The sequence below is a fragment of the Drosophila innubila genome, chromosome X (assembly GCF_004354385.1).
Source record: "Drosophila innubila isolate TH190305 chromosome X, UK_Dinn_1.0, whole genome shotgun sequence".
Classification (NCBI taxonomy): domain Eukaryota; kingdom Metazoa; phylum Arthropoda; class Insecta; order Diptera; family Drosophilidae; genus Drosophila; species Drosophila innubila.
Window position 1 is genome coordinate 493,868 of NC_047626.1, and position 13,500 is coordinate 507,367.

Sequence of the window (13,500 nt, forward strand, 5' to 3'; positions counted from 1 at the left end):
TTGCTTTGTTGTTTCCCCCGATGCCTTTTTTTCAATGGATGTGTGTACATTTTGTGTGTGTGTGTGTGTGTGTGTGTGTGTGTGTGTGTGTGTGTGTGTGTATGGTGTGTGTGTGTGAAAATTACGTAGGCCACAAAAACAGAGACGCCTCAACACTTGGCCAAGTCGATTGTTCTTGTTGTTGTCATTGAAATGGACCGTAACGATTCTAATTTTTTATTTAAAAAATTATCAAATAATTATTATTAATTTTATATTATTTTAAAAATTATTATGAAACAACTTATATATTTTAATTTGTACATGAAAATTAAACAATAACTTTTTTATAAGGAACTCGAAGATGAAGCTGGAAAAACGTCAGCGTCATTAGATTTGATCATAATATGATTATAGAATATATGTTTTAACATCTAATTTAGTTTTCCCTAACATTAAAAGTAAGTAAACATTCTATTTAAAAGCTAAACAAATTTTTTTAAATATTTATTTTAGATTGTTTTTTAAATATATTTCAAACAGAGAACTTGATCATTAAAGGTTTTATTTTTTTTTGAAATTACATATAATCATCTTGATTTACAGTATTAATCCACATTTCTTAAAACTTTTGATCCGGGTCTAAGTTTAAAAACGAATGTCATTTTTTTTTTTGGCAGTTCAGGAATTTCCTTAATTTTCGTATGTACTAATAGTTTTTTTTCAAACCTTTTATACCCTGAGCTCATTGAAAATGGCCAAAAAAAAAGGTATAATGTGTTTGGCAGAATGTATTTAACAGGCAGAAGGAGGCGTGACAGACCCCATAGAGTATATATATTCTTGATCAGGATCAACGTCTTTTTGAACGCGTCGATCTCAGAGACTATAAGAGCTAGAGACTTCGAATTTGGTATGTAGGTTCCTGGATACCATACGCAGGTCTAGTTTGTTTGCAAATTTGCATGTCACGCCCCCTTCGCCCATAAATCACACATAACAATTTACAGGTGCAATCTTTAAGGTAGCACTCTCTAAGGGAACCATCAGTTGAGAAGTGAGCCTTTTAAACGACCCTGAAAGTTTCAAAGCGATTGACCTATAAATAGAAAAGATATTTCGGAATTAGTTTTAATTCAATAATTACATCTGCATGGCAAATTGAGAGTGTGAGCGAGACAGCATAAATACGTTTATATGCAAGGCGAAAAAAAAAAACAGTAAGAAATAGTACCTATTTTTTTGGGTACCGAATCGAATCGAGCGATAATCAAAAATATTATCGATATCATGTAATGAATATATTGATGTATAGTTTATGTACATACAAATATACAATTAGATTAAAATATAATTGTGTTAAAATATAGTATAATTATGTATTTTTCCATACGACGTCACATTTTTCAATAAAGTCAATAAATTGCATGAGAGGACAATCGATCATTTTGCAGCACTACTTTTGCATCGTTGCCGAGCACTGAAAGCTGCAAATAAATAATTTTAATAATTAATATTTCCTCATCCTCACACATCAATTCAATAAGTTTCTGCTTATTATCATTGTTAAAGAAAAAAGTTAACATTTTCCGCTTTCAAAATCTAATCTCATTAGACATTGTCTTTTAATTCAAATTTCGCGCGCACTTTGAGCATTTGACGTGTGAAAGAAAATGGGTGCAAAGCTGGATGGAATTTTTATGCCAAGTCAGCATTGCCAAAACTATGACAGAAGACAGAAGACAGAAGACAGAAGCTGTCATTAAGTGCCCGAAGTTGTCGCAGCAAAGGTTGAACTCGTGTGAAAAAATGTATATTAATTATAAAATCTTGTTTAATCTGGATGAACAGCAGTACCAAAAGTACCAGCTCTCAAGGCCCGTGGAAATTGGCCACTTTAGTCGCAGCAAGGAGCTCATCTGTACACCCGACAAAAGGGAATTAAAGTTCCTTGTAATGCCAGAGCCAGAGAGCTTTCCACTGGATCTCAGTAAGCAATCCGTAAAGTCTAGTGGAGCTGACATCTTTCCTGAATATTTGGACAACATGCTATTCTTCATTAAGGATAACAAAGAGTTAATGCTTACGAGGATTAATCGTGCATTTAATGCCAGGTGTGATATCATCACACAGAGCCAAGTGCTGCAAGCTCTCAAATGCACCATCTATACGAAACGCAATTGGAGAATTCTTGGTACCAAGTTCCAAGACGCCTATTACTTATGTCTCGCGGAACCAATCTTTCAGGCAGTTACACCGGAGGCGTCGCAGACGGAAAGAATTTGTCAGAATTTGGAGACAAAACTGAAGCGGTTTTTATATTCGGGTACGTAACGCTACACCAAATCAATTTGGAAACATTTTCAAATGATTTATAATAATTATGACATCGAATAAACATCAAGATCCAGAGGAATACAATTTCTTCAAAGAATTTAATAAAAATTGCATGCAGAAAAAATAAAGATGACAAGCCATCATCAAAATGACATTCCGCTTGACAATCGCTACAGTTTTGACAAAGTTATGACAGTTCGAATTTGCTCAAGCCTCTGACCTAGCAACTTTACAAGTCAAAATATTTCTTCATTTTGACATGATGTTTTACGAAAAAATGAAAGTCCTCAGAATCAAGTTTAAAGTGTCCTTTTATACTAATTATGACATAAGGAGTTGATTAAAAGTATAAACTTGAGATTTAAAATTTTGAATTTTCAAAATATTAAAGGGGGAACCCTTAGCATCAACATAGAACCATGGCTGTGATGATTGAAATATGATATGAATTAAGAGACCGAATCATGATCTGTTTTCTTCAAGTTATGATTGTTAGAAGTTTGTCAACTCTTTGACCTAGCAACTTTACCACAACCGTACCGGTACAAGAGTTTCAGTTACGGTTTCTGATCGTAAACTTAATCAAGGCTGAAAGTGCGCTGAACACAATTAATTTATGAGCCAGTCTTGGTCTTAATAATTTTCATATAAATGTTAATTTTGTAATTTGATATTATATTACTTACAGATACTCCCAAAAAGCAACATTTGAGGACCGAGCGTGACGGCGGGAAGTTTTATAAGGTGTTTCAAGTAGAAATGGACGAATTAACCGTGGTCTATGAATCTCCAATGGGTGCCACATGCAATCGAGCAAAAAAGTTAGTCCTGTTCAACTGACTCAGTCTCTATCACTATCAATAACTTTTTATCTCTATCTCTATGTCTGTCTCTCTCACTTCAGCTCATTCACGGATTGCAAGGTGATTCCTCCACTATTTTCAACCCATGATGCAAGCAGATTCTCACAATCAGATCTGGAATTATCGTGGTGGTCGGAATGTTCTCTAAATGGTGTTGAAGAGATTTGCGTAGCACGTCCAAAACCATCTGGCCATGTCGATGCCATTGAACTGATTAGCTCAGCGTCACTAATTGCAAAAAATGTAAGTAATTAATGTAAACTAACAGATTAACTGATAACTGATGATGTACCTACGTGTAATTCACTTATAGTCCGAAATGTGGTCGGTAGAGAAGTGCAACAACTGCATGATCTATATCCTGAGACAAATATGCAATGCGATGGAAGTGAATTGTCCTGATACGGTCTATCAGTTCGAATACGACTCCAACTCAAGTAATATTATAGTCGGAGCCAATTATGAGCGCAGTGAGATGACATTTATTGCGGATTGGTATCGCCGCATCTTGAAAAGAGAATAACTCAGTCAAGTCAACAATGAGTCTGCAGCAATCCGGCTTACAAACTTCAGAGCAACTTTACAGGGTATTGGACTCCATGTGACCCCCAGGTGGCTGAATTGTATTTGTTCTCTGGCTTGTTTTCATTGAATAGAACGAGTTAATTAATATTCTAATACGAATTAAATTTGTTTCAGCTTGGATTAAAATAGTATATGCAGTAACATTTATCCGATTTTGTTTTTTTTTGACACAAAAATAATGAAATGTAAAAAAGTCGAATATGTCATTTGAAGTACCTTCAAATTTGGCATTACATAGAATGGATGGATAGGATGCTTTTCCACCCATTTTCCCCCTCATTTTCCTCAGTCTGTCTGACTGCGGAAAACTGCGTGATAAAGCAGCTTACAAAGCGAATAAATGGGGTAAAAAAAATGTGAGCCGTTATGGGATTCCGGGAGTTAACTATCTATGTATGAGTTCTGGGAGTGACTCCTATATATGTATATGTATATGAATATGTGTGTGTGTCAATACAAACAACGTTGTTAATACAGTGTGGGATGCCGCCGAGTATTACATTAACATTAAAATCAACAACGCAACAACAACAGCAGCAACAACAACAACAACAACAACATTATAATAATATTTACGCTTATACATACACACACACACACACGCACACATACTTGTACATATCGTACATGCGAGCAGAAAGAAGAAGATGAGAATATAATGTGAAATGCCTAAAAAAAATTGCATAAAATGCAAAAAATAAGAATCAAAACAAAACAGCAAAAAAGACACACGAAAATTAAAAAACATGTCCAAAACTTTTATGCGTTGCCTACACTCAGAGAAATAGTTAATTATAGATTTTATATTACATACAACATATTGAAACATTAAAAATAAATAATTAAATTTTGCATTACTTTAATGTATTTTTAATTTTTTTGTTTTTTACAACTGAGAATTTTATTTACATTTTAATAACGGTATAATTTAATTCAATGCCTTCGTTACGCGATGAAAAAAAATGGAATAGAATTGGCTGCAAATTAAAGAAAGATATTAGAATAAATTGAGACGAAAAAATTCACATTTATCTTTGGTCTTCAAAATAAATATTCTGTGTATTTTGTGTAGAACATACTGTAATTTTCTGCTGTTTATTAGAAAAAACAGTTTAACATACGATTACGATAAAATTGACAATGAGATTTTGGCGTTTTTGGCGACATTTTTAAGTGCTTTTCCCTATGAATTTACTAGTTAAATATTTACTTTTTAATTTTAATATGCTATTTGTTTAATAAAAGGGGTATTTATTCTAAATAAGTTTGTTATTTTAATTAATGTCTTCAATATATATAGCAAACTCATTGTCCTGACTGACGGACTGATCATTGTGCAGCCCAAACCGTTAGACGTAGGAGGCTGAAATTTGCACACAACATAGCTGAGACAAATTCATTGTGAGATAAGACGATGTTTTGGGAAACTCAAACTGGAAGGGTGTAAAATTCGGGGTCCACGCTCAAACTGCGATTGCCTGTACATTCGTTTTTTCTCCGGGTGTACGTATGCCCGCCCACGGCGGACATCCCCTGCCCCTCCCTTGCCCCACCAAATTTGTTCGTACTTTCTGTCCACCCGATTGCATTACACGCACGAAAATAAAATGCAAATGCATCGCTTGTCCTAAGGGGTTGGGGTGGGGAAGCGGGAGGGGGAGGGGGAGGCAGTGTTGTGGGGTTAAGTGGGTAGGATAAGGGTTGTGGGTAGAATGCAGGCCTTTTTGACCAGGCCCGGATGTGCTGGCCGCCATTGCATTTTCGTTAGCCGCACGCACAAGCAGACACACGCACACACACACACACACGCACACACATGCACACACACACACACGCACACACACACACACACGCACACACACACACACACATGCACATTTGGGGCGCATTTTCATTTGGTTCATTTTATTCTTTACTCCACTGTTGTTGTTGCAGTTGTTTTGCTCGTTTTCTCTACTGACATCATTTTTTTCGTTTTATTTTGTGTTGTTTTCACTTTTTGTTTTGTTTATTTTGCCAGCTCTTTTTTCCCCCTGCTTCTCATTCCTTTTTCGCGCATTTTTCACTCCTTTTCCCTCTTTTTTTCTCACTCGCTGGCTGCATTTGGTTTTGGGTGTTATGAAAATGGCCAAAAGGACGCACGGATATACGGACAGAAAGACGGATGGACATACCAGACGGACAGAGAGACAGACGGACAGATGGACAGACGGACGGTTGGGAAAAGCACACAAAGTGCGTACCCATTTATCCTTTTTTCTCTCTCTTTCTCTTTGCATGTGTGTGCATTTAATTTTGGTCACTGCTAACTGAGTGTGAGAGATAGAGATAGACAGAGAGTGAGATAGAAATAGAGATAGGTAGAGAGAAAGAGAAACCGATCAAACAGAGGAGAGCTGAGAGCTGTTATTATTAAAATGCGTGCATCGAAGCCTAGAGAAGGAAATATAAGAAGGAGAGAGAGAGAGAGAGAGAGAGGTAAAAAGGAGATGGGGCAAATGTGGAAGCTGACAAAAAAAACAGGGTATCTTGCTGAGATCGCAACAACAACAAGAACACATCCCATTTTGCGCAGATTTAAATTTTTTTTATTTATATCTTTTGTATCATTTAACTTATGATATCCAAATTATTTAGTTCGTATATTTACATCATATCTTATATACATAATTCTGTTTGGAATGCACAAATATCAGTCAGTGAGGACAAAAAGTTTTATATATTTATATAGATGATACAAATATAAATTTAGATATATTAAATCTAGACCTAACCTATTTAAATAATATAGATGCTTGTTTTTTAACTTTTTATATATATTTTTTTATGTTTTATTGATTTGATAATTTTTATATTATTTGTATTATTTATTACATTAAATAAGTAAGTTTTTAACCCTGTTTTATTTATATTTTTAAATTTGTTAAATTTGTTTTTATTTTAACATTTTAAATTTTAAGTTTTATTTTTTATTTATTTTTAAGTTTTTATATACACATTTATGGTTTAATTTTCTTATATTACTTGCATGAATTAAACTTTTTTTGTATAATTTTGCATATATGCAGAATACCGCATTAATACTTTGGATTATGTTGTGTCTGTGTGTGTCTGTGTCTGTGTCTGTGTGTGTGTGTGCTTTATCTTTTTTATTTTAATTTTTTTTATTTTGTTGGTGCAGCTCTTTCCTGTTTTTGGGTTTATATAAACAACAAATTGTTGGGCCTACGCGTTTGTTATTTACTTGATATTTTTATTATTCTTTTGCATTTTATATTTTGATGCCATTTTACTTGTCTTTTTGTGCGTTTATCAATATAATTTGCGGATATATGTATGCATGTGTATTTATATATAGACATATGTATGTGTTGACAGAATCTCCCTTTCTCTATCTCTCTCTTTCTCTTTATCTCTCTCAGTCACTCCACTTCTCAGTCGCTCTGTGTGTAGTGCAAAAAATTAAAAAAAGAGGAGACCATTTTTTAAATATTTATAATATAATGTAATACTTACTAGGCCTTTGGTGGATGGGAATGGGGGTGGGAATGGGGGTGGGAATGGGAGTGGGAGTGGGGGTGGGAATGAGAATTGGTTTTGGGGAATTCGACGGGAATGCGACTGCGTTCAAAGCAACTCATACGCCCCGTGTGCCACGCCCTCCATGTGTGTTTTCGGATGCAAAATGCTGTTTACTCTGGACTTTAATGAAAAATGAGTGGTTAAAAAATTAGCATAAACATTTATAATTGATTCCACTGCGTTGCACCTGCACGTGCATAATTTGTGTCAACTTTTCCAACAGAAGCAGTCAAAGGTACAGGCTCTACCCTAATTGTTTGCCCTATGCAGTTAGCCAACATCATGATACTATACGTGTATACCCTTTGATTACTCTTTATGCAATATATATACACAAATATTCCCTCTTTCTCTCTTCCTCACTCACTCAATTCAATTATGTATAGTGAAAGAACATATAAATTTGGTCAAAAATGGTAGGCGGTGTCTTCTAGTACTGCTTCGTAACATTTATAGTTATTTTTGCAATCAATCTTTAAATGAAAAAAAGTTTATAGTAACAATCGAATTTATAATATTCTTGGTATAAAGAACCAAAACAAAAGTGAATTATTTTTTTTAAAGACGGCGTTTTGCGAAATTCAAATTGCAAGTGGGTCAAATTCGGAGTTATTATTTTAATATACATTTTTAAGGAAACACATAGTTTATTTTATACTTTATTTGATACCAAGAATTTAAAAATATTTATGTATATACGTGTGTTAGAATCATAGACTTTCTTAATATTAATTAGGAATAATCATTTATATTTCAATATACACATATATCATTGATCTTCGACACTTACATGATTTCAATTGGGCATTGTCATCTTTCTTTTTCTTCTTCCGTCCCGTCCCATCCCTATTCCCTTCTTCTACCTCTTTTCTCTCTCTTTCTGACTTTTCTTTCTTTTGAATGCATAGAAAGCTGTGCTCAAAATCATAAGAAAACACAACAAAAACGAGAAATGTGCTCAAAATCATAAGAAAACACAACAAAAACGAGAAATAAATAACAAGTGGATCAGAAGAAAAAGGGCGCAGAGTGAGGGGGAAGAATGGCGAAGAGGGAGAAGAGACCTAAAGGGAAGGGGGAGAAAAGGAGAGTGGGGAAGCTGGTTGAGGTTGCATGTCCGGAACACGTTTGTGTGTGCCAAATATTTGCAACTCACAAATCTTGTTATTTTACAAAATCTTCAGAGACCCAACAAGTTTATACACATCTGTGTGTGTGTGTGTGTGTGTGTGTGTGTGTGTGTGTGTGTAAGATTTTTTTACTTGACTTTTTCAATTTTTTATTTCTTTGTATAAATTTGGTGAAGCACTCGAAAGTTTTGTATAACAATGTGACTTTTGTTGTTTTTGTTGTTGTTGTTATTGTTGTTGTTGTTGTTGTTGTTGTTTAATTGCCCCTCACATGTGTTGCTCTTTTGCTGTGGTGAATTTTAGCAAATGACTTCACTTATTTACTTAATGCTTTGAAATATTTTTGTCAGGATTGCAAAAACACCGAACAAAAATATATAGATTTATAAATACTATCTAATAATAAATGATAAATATTTAGAATAGAAGTAAAACTTTAAGAAAGCAAAACAAGCAATGAAAAAAAAGAATCATTAATATAGAAAAGGACGCAACAAAGTTTTTCTATCACCTTTTCATCCAAAATTTGAATTAAAAATGTAGGAAAAATCTTTTACAATCTACATTCTTTTCAAAACATAAATTAATAAAAAAAATCAAAAATTTTGATATTATATTAAGTAAGTAATACAGCGTAGATTAAAATGCAGTAATAATATTTTTCTATCACTTGTTAAATTAATTCAAATATAGGTAATAGAACTATCTGAAAACCAAAAAAAAAACACACGACTATAGTCTCATATTTTTATTCAATTTGGATTTATATTTTATTTCTTATTTTTTGTTATGATTATTTCTTAATTTTTATTTTATATTTATATTAATATAATTACTGATTAGTTTACATACCTATATGTTAAATTTGGGAACGATTTTTTATATATATTTTTATTTATAATTAAAAATCTTTTTCTATCTCTTGTCAAATTAATTCAAATACAAGTCAAAGAAAGGCAACAATAAAAGTTGAAAAGAATTGACAGTCGCCCTATATTTTTAACTGTTTAAGATTTTGTTTATATTTATATATATTTAATTATATTTACTATTCGTTTTTTATCAGTATACTGATTAAATCTAGATATTTTGAAATAAGTTTTAAGCTTAACGTTTTCTCTATTTTTATATTTTATATTATTTAATTCCTTATTTTTCTTTGTTTTGAAATTTGTACTTTTTCATAGTGCTATCTAAATTTTTGGTGTTCATAGTATTATTCTTGTGGATTCTTTATTTTCCATAACCCCTTCTCTCTTCCCGCTCGTCATGCTTGTCATGATCTTCTGGTTTCCCCCTCGCTCGCTACTCTCTTCACCACACTCTCTCTTTCTCCCTATCGCCTATCCGTGTCCCACTAAGTTCGCTTTGTTGTTTGCGATGCAAGCGTTGAAAAATCCAAATGTAAAACATACAAAAAATGATCAAAAAAATAACAAAAATATAAAAACAAAGTCGGTCGACGAACGCCGAGGTTAACGGCTTCAGTGCAACTTTTTTAGGTTTCTCAAAACACACACACATTTATACACACACACACACACACACACATGCAATTGCACATTGAGAATTTAGGGAAAAAAGAGAGAGAGAGAGAGAGAGAGAGAGAGAGGAAGAGAGGAGGAAGTGCGCTTAAAATTAGTGTGTGTGTGTGTGTGTGTGTGTGTGTGTGTGTGAGTGCATATTTCAAACTACTGTCAGCAAGATCTTACCGCTCAGAGAGCGAGAGCAAAAACGGTAACGAGAGAGACAGACAGAGAGAGACAGAGAGAGACAGAGAGAAAGAGAGAGAGAGAGAGGAATTTGCCAAAAATCATTTGTATTTTTAGCCCAGTATCCGCAAGCCTACACGGGCGCTTATAAGTTGCTGATCACTTACACTGTTCAAAAAGAATTCTTCTGATATAAAGACTGAAATTTAATAGGAATAAGATCGCATTAATTATGGCTAGACCCATTAGTAACAGTGGAGACCCAATAAAGAAATGCAATGCTAACAAAATAAGAAAAAAAAAGAAAATAGATTTATTAAAGCTTGCAAGGTATTCCATATATAAAGAAATTAAAATATTTTATTTTAAAATCACATACTTTAAAAATTGAAAATACAAATAAATGAACTTCAAGTTAAATATATAAAAATACATACAAGAAAAACCAAAAATATAAATATCAAATATACCTACTAAAATACATAATTTTGTATTTGTTATAATTATATAATTTTATTTGGTTGTGCATTAAATTTTTTTCTATTCAACTTTAATTTAAAGACTTGAAATAAATCTTTATTACTTTATAAATCAATAAATAAGAAAAAAAATAATTTATGTTTCAATATAAAAAAATAACGTAGATGCTTTTTAAATATTGTTATTACTTAAAATTTGTTTTTAAATTTCTTTTATACTTTATAATTATTATATTACATGATCATTTTGATAATTTGATATTTGCTTACAGTCGAGCACACTCAACTTCATTCTACACTCGACTACTTGTTTTACACTTTATATTTTTGGCAAAAAGTGGTTTCTCTTCTCTCTCTATCTGCCTCTTTCTCTGTCACTCTCACTCTTTGCATTGCTCTCTTTGGTGCGATCGCCAATACACTTGCATCTCTTTAAAATGCCCCCTGGACTGCTACAGCGACTGCGAAGCGACTGCGACAGCGACTGAGACGCTGCCAGCGATGCCTTCTGCGACTGCAACGCCGACGTCGACGTCGACTGCGATGGCGGCATTACATAGATCGGCAAACGGGCAGAATATTTTTTATTTTTGGTAGTTCAAAGACCGCAGTTCCATCAGCGTGACTTTGTTCTGCCGCTGCCCCCTCCCCCTTAAGCCCCTACACCCCTCCACCACCAACCCTGTACCCCTCCCCCTGCCTCCCTCCCTTGAATTAACCCGTTGCCGATTGTTGTTGGATTTATTCGTTGTTCTGTGCAGGTTGTTTTTTTTTTGTTTTTTTTTCGTTGTTTCTTGCTTCCGTTTGGATTCCGTCTATTTTTCAAGCTTTATTATTCCCCATCCCCATTCACATCCCCTTCCCCTTCCCCTTTTCCAATCCCTTCTTATCACGCGCCATTTATGAAAAAATCACAGTTGTAACCTAAAAAAATAAGTTTAATAAACTAAATTTTTAAAATATAACAAAAAGTTGTATAAAATAAAAGAAATCTAGTTTCAGATGTTAAAAACCAAACAAATTCTTCACTTGCTCTGGGAGAATCGAGAAGATTCGTAGTTTCCTCCGGTTGACTGTACAAGTGCAACTATGAGAGAGAGGCTTGAAGAGAGGGTGAGAGAGAGAGAGAGAGAGAGAGAGAGAGAGGGAGAGGGGGAGAGAGGAAGACTTGTTGCACGTCGCGGCACATGACGATTTCTTCTTAGAGTTGCACACACACACTAACACACACACACACACACACACACAAAAGGGTGATGAAAGCCTATGCAGCCAGATACAGATTCAAAGATTCAAAATTGTTGACGAGGCTACAGGGAATGAGGAAGCAGCAGAGAATGGGGAAGAAATGAGAAGAGCGGGTAGAGTGGAAGGGGGAAGAGCTTGTAGCACTCCACTATGGGAAAATGGCCCAATCTTTTGCCTCTACCTCAAATTTTTTGTTGCTCGATATTTCAAAAATATTTTTTGATATCCCATATCTGAATACTACGATAAGTAATAGAATAGAATATACTACCATATATAATATAATAGAAAAGAAGTATTTTCTTTCAGATTTTTTGGGACTACCCAAAATATTTAAGGTTTATTCAAACAAGATCGAACTGAACAAAAAAATTAAATAATTATATGTTTTCAACTTTAGTCTAACTAAAGTTTATATTTAATTTTTATGTCAGCATAATACACTTTTTTTTCGGATCGTAAAGCGTGGTCGAACTTAAAAAAAAAATTATTTACTTAAGTTTAATTAAGGTGCACGCCGAATTGAAAATCTCCAGCTTTACATTTAAAGTTTATGCCAAAATATTGGGCCTTTTTTCCATAGTGCACTCTTTATATTTACAGAGCATAACATTTTTTGTTGTTCTTCGATGCGTTTCTTCTCTCGCATTTTGTCCCCACACACTCACACACACACACACACACACACACACACACACACACACACACACACACACACACACACACACACACGTGTAGAGAATTTTTGGCTTTTTTTGTGTTTGCTTTTCGTAGATGTCGGTTTCCAAATTAAATTTTGTTGTTCTCTGCGCTCTGTGACTTTGAAATCGGGATCAATGCACTCATTTCTTTTCAACTTCTATTCATCTTACTCTCTCTCTGTCTCTCTCTCTGGCAATGTTTATCTCTTTCGTCCATCAACAGTCATTTGAAATTAAAATTGGTTTTTTAGTTGAGTTTTGCACTATGTATTTCTTTTTTAAAAATTTATCTTAACGTAACAGATAAAAAATATTTTTTTTTAATTCGAAATAACTCACATTTTATTTTCTATATCATAACATGACATGCTTTTCATAATCAATAAAATTCGTAGTAATTAAAATGATTCTTGTAAATTGTATATAATTTTACTATAAAAGCACATTTAAAAAGTCAATCTTAATTGATGAATAAAGTAAACAAAAATCCAAAACAAAATCAATGCAAAGCCAATAAGCACAAAAAACCCAAATGAGTGAGAGATAAGACACACTTTAAATACAACACACACACACACACACACAAAAGTCAAACAAAGCTCAAGGTGATCCTCTTTTTAAGCAAATACTTAGGCTCTTAACACTTTTTTTTTTTTTTAGCTCGCTTTTTATACAAAATTACAAAATATATATAAACACAATATAAGCCAATAATAAATGAACAAATGAATTACATTTCCATTACGATTATTTGCCTGACTTCAAGGCAGCCAAAAATATTTGAGTGAGTCAATAATCCAGATGCAGTTGCACATTTAATTGTTGCATCACTTAATAATATTTTAAGTATTTCCACACCCTAAAACCTTTAAATATACATATTT

At 33.5% G+C, this 13,500-nt stretch overlaps 1 protein-coding gene across 2 annotated transcripts; it reads left to right on the forward strand.

The window, feature by feature from the left end:
• The first annotated feature begins 1,885 nt into the window (after positions 1–1,885).
• Positions 1,886–4,113, forward strand: LOC117790558 (protein cutoff-like). Of its 2 annotated transcripts, XM_034630041.1 has the most exons (4): positions 1,900–2,305; positions 3,005–3,137; positions 3,221–3,422; positions 3,493–4,113. In XM_034630041.1, exons 1-4 carry the CDS (start codon positions 1,936–1,938, stop codon positions 3,700–3,702), a joined length of 915 nt encoding a protein of 304 aa, XP_034485932.1. In that variant the 5' UTR covers positions 1,900–1,935; the 3' UTR covers positions 3,703–4,113. The 2 variants fall into 2 exon arrangements, with proteins under 2 accessions (XP_034485941.1, XP_034485932.1); XM_034630050.1 differs by lacking the exon at positions 3,493–4,113 and having other exon boundaries at positions 1,886–2,305; positions 3,005–3,141; positions 3,221–3,276.
• The last annotated feature ends 9,387 nt before the right edge of the window (positions 4,114–13,500 follow it).